A 7,887-nucleotide genomic window follows, 5' to 3' on the forward strand; every position below is an offset into this window, starting at 1 on the left:
GAGTGGGGGCAGGGCAGGGGTTGGGGCAGGGGGTGGGGCCAGTTTTTGGGCACTCGGTCTCTAAAAGGTTCGCCATCACTGCACTAGAAGGTCCACAGCCAAGGGGAAACTGGCAAAAATGTGTAGGTGTTGGATGTGGTTGCTTGGCAACAGAGGACGTTTCAGAGTCTGCCCCTCGTCACGGTTTCTTGCGGTTCTCTCTGGCTTCGGAATCCTGTGGTGTTTTGGGCTGATTTGGAAGAGCTGCTGGAGAGGCAGCTGTTTGGGGATCTGCTGCCACAGATGGCACTCATGAGCACATCCCATGGAGGGTGGGCCCATCAGCAGTAATAGCGAAATGAAACCTTTGCACTCCAGGACATTATATACCAGTGATGGCGAACCTTTTAGAGACCGAGTGCCCAAACTGCAACCCCAAACCCACTTATGTATCGTCGGGTGCCGGGTGGGTGCGGCCCATTGGGTGGGTGTGGCCCATTGGCTGGGCGTGGCCCATTGGCTGGGCGTGGCTGCGGTGGTAACGGCAGACGGGGTGGGACTAAAAAGTTCAATGAATCAATTCCAACTTTGCAAGATCTTTTTTTTCCCCGCGAGAAGTTGAAATTGACTGATTGATTGAACCTTTTTTTTTTTTGCACGGAGGCCTAAAGTGAAAAGGTTTTATAAAACCCAGCTGAAGGCCTAGGACTGGGGCGATGGCACGCGGGCCCACAGAGAGGGCTCTGAGTGCCGCCTCTGGCACCCGTGCCATAGGTTCGCCACCACTGACCTATCCAGCACATCTTCCTCCTCCTATTTTCCTCACAGCAATCTTGTGAGGTGGGCTAAGAGAGAGTGACTGGCTCAGTCACCCAGCTGGTTTTCATGGCAAGGTGGGACTTGAACTCACAGTCTCCTACTTTCCAGCCTGGTGCCTTAACCACTACCGGTAGATGAAACCGGCTCTATAAGGATACCGTAACAGCTAAAAGGACACATGCTAAAAGAAGATAAAATCACAAAGTACATTTGTGTTCAATCTCACCCATTTCAAGAAACCTTCATTTTATAGCCAGTGTTTCTAATCAAGCTACATCACGTATTTGTTATGACATCCAGCTAATTAGGCTTGATGCAAACTTGATGTTTTCAGTATGACTCACTTTTCTTTACTCACATACTGTACTATGTTAACACCAACTGTGATTTAAGTGCTGGGTACAAACTAAGGTCTGGAATCCATTGCTTAGGACCACAGCTTGGGTTGTATCCTGTGTAAATCTTGTGGCTTCGTTCGGCAATCCAGCGAAGGCAATCTAGCCTCAGGCTCAAGATTGCAAACTTGACTTTAAGCCAGGGGTCTTCAAACTGGGCCCTTTTAGGACTTGTGGACTTCAACTCCCAGAATTCCTCAGCCAGGCATGGCTGGCTGAGGAATTCTGGGAGTTGAAGTCCACAAGTCCTAAAAGGGCCCAGTTTGAAGACCCCTGCTTTAAGCTCACAAGGACCAAGTACTGTTTGTTCCATTCTTTTATCAATTGTCACGTTGGTTCCCGCTGCACATTAGGGGCGCAGCTCTCTCCGCTGAAGACCCTGGCATTTCAAGAGCAAGTCTGAACACACATGTAGATTAGCAATGCCCTATTTATTTTATTTTATTTTTTTTAAGAAAAAAGCCCATAAATCTCTAGCTGGGAGCTAATGAACTGATAAGCTTTTGACCAAGTCCATTTCCCTCCAGATGGCTGTTTGCAACCGGCACCCCTTGTGTGTGCTCTCATACAGCTTTAGCTTTAATTGACGGCATGCTCTGGGTGGGCGAATCCATTAACAAGCCGGTTTTCGGTTTTCGCATTGATGGAAGGACAGGACTTAGGCGAGTGGGCTGCTCAACTGACCTCTTGGAAAATCACTGAGCAAGAATCATCCTCTCTCCTACATTAAGGGATACGTTAGGATGAGGCATTTTGCATTAATCCTAACTTCAACAAAAGGCTTTCCATTAAGGTTGCATATTCATAATCTCCATCCCTGTGGTGCTTCTCTTTCTTGTTTTTCAACTTCAACTTTGCCTTTCCAGCTGTTATCCTTTCCCCCTCTCATCTTCTCTATCTAAGCTCCCATATATTTCCTTTGTTCTCCAGCACACCCTTTCTCTCATTCTGTCCTTCATTTGTATCTTATTTCTCTATTTGGTTTCCTGCTTCCCCCATATTTTTTCCTCTCTCTCTCTCTCTCTCTCTGCTTATCCTCCCCCGCCCCCCCTCCCCAATTTCCTTTTGCATCCTAGCCACCCCTTTCCCCACTTAGCAAACAGGCAGATGGATGCCTTTTTAAAGTTGGGTGTGAGCTGTTCTCCAGTCACATCTAAGAATAGTTCAGAAGTGCAGAACTGCTGGAGTCTTGGGATCTCAGGGACAACCTCTTTGTTGTACAGGATGCCAATTCTAATCCTAACAGGAAGGCTTAGAAAAGAATAGAGTAACGAAGTTGGAAGGGACCTTGGAGGTCTTCTAGTCCAACCCCCTGCTTGAGTAGGAGACCGTGCCTATACCATTTAGACAAATTGCTGTCCAGTCTCTTCTTAAAAGCCTCCAGTGCTGAAACACCCACAACTTCTGAGGGCAAGCTGTTAATTGTTCCCACTGTGAGGAAGTTTCTCCTTAGTTCTAGGTTGCTTCTCTCCTTGATTACTTTCCGTCCATTGTTTCTTGTCTTGCCTTCAGGTACTTTGGAAAAATAGTTTGACCCCTTCTTCTTTGTGGCAGTCCCTCGAATGTTTGAACACAGCTATCATGTCTCCTCTAAACTTTCTTTTCACTAGACTAGACATGCCCAATTCCTGCAACCATTCCTCATATGTTTTAGCCTCCAGCCCTCTAATCATCTTTGTTGCTCTTCTCTGCACTCTTTCCAGAGTCTTAACATCTTTTTTATATTGTGGGGACCAAAACTGGTCCCCACAATAGTTTCTCTCAGTTTCCTTCAGACTCTGGGATACTCTTAGTGGGTGGTAGCTACCTTACAGTAGCTAGACAATTATAGGAATATAAGGGGGAAAAAGATCAAGCCTATATGATTGCTGGCAAAATTATAGGAATATAAGGGGGGGGAAATCAAGCCTATATGATTGCTGGCAAAATGTGATCCCAAAAGAATTCCAAAAATCTACTGAGGAAGGACATGAAGTAATCACCAGATGCAAAGTGCAGCCATAGCTACTATCAACTCTCAGCAATAATCATCCCACACTCTTTAAGGGTTTCTTCTGAATCTCTAAGATGTTCACAGCAGGAGCAGGATTCGGGCCTCTACCCATTTTGGGGAAAGTCCCATTAACTGTGCAATTAGAGAAGAAACAGAAGACGCTATCAGAGGGAATGGGAGATATTCTAAAGCAATGCTTCCCAATCTTGGCAACTTTTAAGATGGCTGGATTTCAACTCCCAGAATTCCCTATCCAGCAGGACTGGGGAGTTGTGGGCTTTGAAATCCATCCTTGCTAGCTGCTAAGCTTGAGAAACATTGCGCTAAAGACTTCACCGATCTGCAGTGTCTTTCTTATATTGGATAGCTGCAATTTTGCTGGCAGACAGATGGTGCCTCAGTACAACTGGATGGAGTTAGCCAAAATGCTTGGCGTGAAGGAGTTGTAATTGCTCCCTAACATCTTACAGGTTCTCTGCCACAGCCACAAGCAGAAGTGACAACACTTGATTCAGCACTGCCCAAATGATTATGGCTGGGATTAACGTGGAGGTACGAGATTCCTATTTCTCAAATCTGGACCCTTGTTACAGACACAAAGTGAATTTCATTAGGCTGCTTTAGGTGCTTAGGTGAGCATGTTTGTGAGGGGAGAGATGGTGGAAAGAAGGGGAGGAACCACTTCACACCAATTGGTAGAGAAAGAGAGAGAAAGAGAAAAGAGGAAGGGAGGGGACACTTACTTTTTCAGCATATATGGAATTTCCAGACAGTTCTGAAAGGTGCATAAACTCTAAGTGGAGGCTCCCGAATTCAGCTAAAATGCTGCTTCCCGCTGATGCCCATCCCCAGCTCCAGCTCATGCCACTGGGGGAAACAGAAAAAGACAGAAAAAGCTAAGCTTACAAGGAGTAAGAACCCCGGGCTGCTTTTACGAGCTTTATCCAGCACTAGGAGATCTATTCTTTGCAGGGCTCAGACTGTACAACATTTTGTATTTATTCTAGCAGTTCCCAACCATGGAAATATTAAGATGTGTGGACGTCATTCAGCTTCCCAGAATTCCCCAGCCAGCATGAATGGGCTTCAACTCCCAGAATTCCCTAGCAGGCATGAATGGAATTCTGGGAATTGAAGTCCACATTATCTTGAAGTGATTTATTCATTCATTGTTTGTTACTATTAACCCCAGCTTTCCTCTCCATGTTCCTGAAAAACACTGAGCTAAACTGTCCCAAAATCTGATCATGGATTTCTGTGCTGGAGGACTCCTTGAATCTAAGATGTTCGAAGCCCAAATCTCTCCAAATGCTATTTACAAACTTCTCCTTATTTCCAGCAACGTAGTTGAGCACAATGTTGTATAATTTTTGTTTGAGATGATGTCACATGTGCAGAAAAAGCATTTGGTATGACTACATAGAAACCAGACAGATAGCATAGGCAGCTCACACATGGATCTGCAGTACTTAGCAGATATAAAGTCACATATACCATACTTTCTGTTTTTAACACTGCCATTGTTTCTCTGCATTTGTTGGCAATAGAAATAGGATGTATTTAAATATATAAATAAATACCCATGAGATATGAAGTCTGGTAAGTCAGGTGAAGAGCAGCTCTGAATACAGTGTGCATTTTGACATGCATGACTGTGCTTTTAAAAGATGTAAACATTGGGGAAGTTAGCTTAGCCTATTTGTGGTCAAAAGCAAACATCTAGAGCAGGGGTCTTCAAACTTGGCCCTTTAATGACTTGTGGACCTCAACTCCCAGAATTCCTTAGCCAGCATGCCTGGCTGAGGAACTCTGGGAGTTGAAGTCCACAAGTCATAAAAAGGCCGAGTTTGAAGACCCCTGATCTAGAGCTTTAGATCCAAGGTCCCAAGAAATACAATGAACATTCTGGTTTTGCCAAATGGCACGGATTGCAGGAATTTTACAGAGAGTTAAGAAAAAACATGGCAATCATAGGAACCTTTCCAGACTTTGCTTCCTTACTCATCTCCTCCAATCAGCCAACACATCTGTCTTGATTACAGTCTGTTAAGATCATCTCAGCCTCTGCAGAGCAGCCTATATTTTTAGGACTGAAAACAGCCTCCATAATTGTCAGCTTGAGAGAAGTTCAATGACTGCCATTTCAAAAATAGGAAGATCTGATCCTAACATCTCTTGATTAGCATAGGAGGCAGATTGCGGTTAAGGCTTCTTTTTGGGAAAGACAATTATCACTGCTATGATTATCTGAAGAGAGGAATTATGGGGAGACAGGAGATGGAGCTGGGAGGCTTGTGCAATAGACTCCAGAAAACCACCACTTTTCAACCTTTAAAAAAAAATAAAAACTTATGTGTTGAAAAGCCAAGTTCTTTCTTTGACTAGGACTTGGGGAAATAAGATGGGTTTTGGGGTGCAGTTTAATACTTTTAGCTGAATCACATCTATCGCCACAGGGGATTGTGAGGTAAATCCACCTCAAATCTTCCTTAAACCTAGCCATCTCGGGGAATTACAATTAAGTACAAGGTTTGGAGAGAAGATAAAAACAAAACCATTGAGAGGATCTGCCAACAGCTATGACAGTGTTTCTCAACCTTGACAATTTTAAGGCATGTGGACTTCAACTCCCAGAATTCCACAGCCAGCATTGCTGGCTGTGGAATTTTGGGAGTTGAAGTCCACATGCCTTAAAATTGTCAAGGTTGAGAAACACTGAGCTATGAGGATGCCTTTGAGGCAACCGGAAGATCAGCTATTGGGGGGACAAATAGCTTGCTGCCTTCACCCCTCCATCAATGTTGTCTGGAAACCAAATGCTAGACTTTGGACCGAACAAGGAGAGTGATGATTATGTTTATACAAGTAGTCCTCAGGTTACAACTGTTATGGAGCCTGCCCATTACGGTTGTAAGATGGGACAGTAATAAAACGGGTTCTGATAGTTCTGAGTATATAGTAGTTCCAGGTAACAGACTGATTGGCAAGATTCTGTCTATAGGTGTGGAACAACAAAGACATCTGCTTGAATCATTGTGTGTTTTTCTTGATTTGGGGGCTGGAGATCAATCTTGTCAAACTGAAGCGGCCTTCTGCCTACATTAAACATATACTCTGAGAACTATTAGGGAGGGGCTCTCCTCACCCTCTTTTTCTCACACAAACTATCTGGACTGAGTTGTCCCTTGCTCCTCTGGAATGCAGCCCCTCCCTCCTGGGAATCCGATCCACTACATTCTATCACACTGAGAAAGAGTGGCAGGCCCAGTGTCACCTAGGCTGCTTCCATGGCTCAAGGGGAACTAGAAACTGGGTCTCTACCTAGACCATGGGTAGGCAACCTTGGCTCTTTTATGACTCGTGGACTTCAACTCCCAGAATTCCTGAGCCAGCTATGCTGGCTCAGGAGTTCTGGGAGTTGAGGTCCACGAGTCATAAAAGAGCCAAGGTTGCCTACCCCTGACCTAGACCAATCCCTTCCCCACTACATCAAACTCCAGTGGGTAACTTAAAAAGCCACAGGTATCTCCAAACTTGGCAACTTTAGGATTTGTGGACTTCAAATGGGCGGGGAATTCTGAGAGTTGAAGTCCACAAGTCCTCAAGTTGTCAAGTTTGGAGATCCTTGTCCTAAAGCAGGGGTGTTTTACTGCTGGCCCATGGGCCGGATGCGTCATGTGGAAGCCGCGCCCGCCCCATTGCCAGCAATGGCAAAACTGTTCCGATACGTTGCATGACGTCACGTCACATCGCGAGTTTGACATGTCTGTCCTAAAGGATGCTGACAATCCACCTTTTATCTCCAGTGGTGTTTCTAGGTTCACCACTTAGAGCGATGATACCAATAGGGGTTTCTCGCAGATTAACTTTAATGGCGTTATTCTCATTCTCAGAGCAAACCAGAATGTTTATTTTCAAATGAATGAGGATTGAGGACTAAATTGAAAATTGCTTTTCTCCCTTCTGGCATTCTCAATCTGATTATTGCCCCTTTCTTCTCTCTAACGGCCTCCCTTCGTGGTTCTAAACTCGGCTGTAAGTAGGAAGGCAAACGCAAGTCCTTGACTTGGCTTCATGGAGAATTATTCTCCATCCTTAAAAAGTAAACTTAAGTTATACCTATAAATGCTAAGCTTAACATCTTGATATCGTTTCTTAAAAATTTATGTCATTTTAGTTACTTAAAATGGTGGTTGCTTAGCAATACATTTTCAGTACTACTCAGCAAAACAAGATTAATAGGCTCAAATCATAAGAAATTTCTTGTGTCATAAATCTTGTTTGGTTTGCCTCCAGGAAGAGGTCCAAGTTATTCTTCTAAATTATAGAAAACTGAAAAGGGGAGAAAAAGAGATTCTTCTGGCCTGCTTATATCTATTAGGGTAACAGCTGGAGAACCTGTGCCGATTCCTTTCCCAGCCAGACTTTTGATCATCAAAATCCCCACATGTTGCTGAATGCCCCCCTTTTGCCCTCTGGATTAGGACCCCCCGCATGATCCTTTAGCATTCATATAGCTTCTGCTCTTTCTAATCAAGGCCCATTTTTCTTCTGGAGGCCTCCAAGTATCTCAGTGCTAGCCAAGTTCCCTGGTGAGAAATTTAGGAAGTATGGTTCAGAGAGGAGCAACCTGCAGCTCCTTGCTCAGGGGGAGGGAGGGAGGGAGCGAGGGCGGAAGGAAGGAAGGAAGGAAGGAAGGAA

The 7,887-nt window shown here is 44.6% G+C and overlaps 1 protein-coding gene across 1 annotated transcript in view; it reads right to left on the reverse strand.

Moving 5' to 3' along the window:
• Window positions 1-3,929: 3,929 nt before the first annotated feature.
• The window catches only part of LOC107293110 (mannosyl-oligosaccharide 1,2-alpha-mannosidase IC-like), a gene marked incomplete at its 3' end in the record, with an annotated part of 155,791 nt that continues 151,833 nt past the window's right edge, over window positions 3,930-7,887 (reverse strand). The window contains exon 6 of the mRNA XM_015822246.1: window positions 3,930-4,044. Coding sequence (XP_015677732.1) covers window positions 3,930-4,044 — 115 coding nt within the window. The remainder of the gene's footprint in view (window positions 4,045-7,887) is intronic.

Source organism: Protobothrops mucrosquamatus, unplaced genomic scaffold (genome assembly GCF_001527695.2).
Source record: "Protobothrops mucrosquamatus isolate PMUCROS unplaced genomic scaffold, P.Mucros_1.0 scaffold1501, whole genome shotgun sequence".
NCBI classification, from domain to species: domain Eukaryota; kingdom Metazoa; phylum Chordata; class Lepidosauria; order Squamata; family Viperidae; genus Protobothrops; species Protobothrops mucrosquamatus.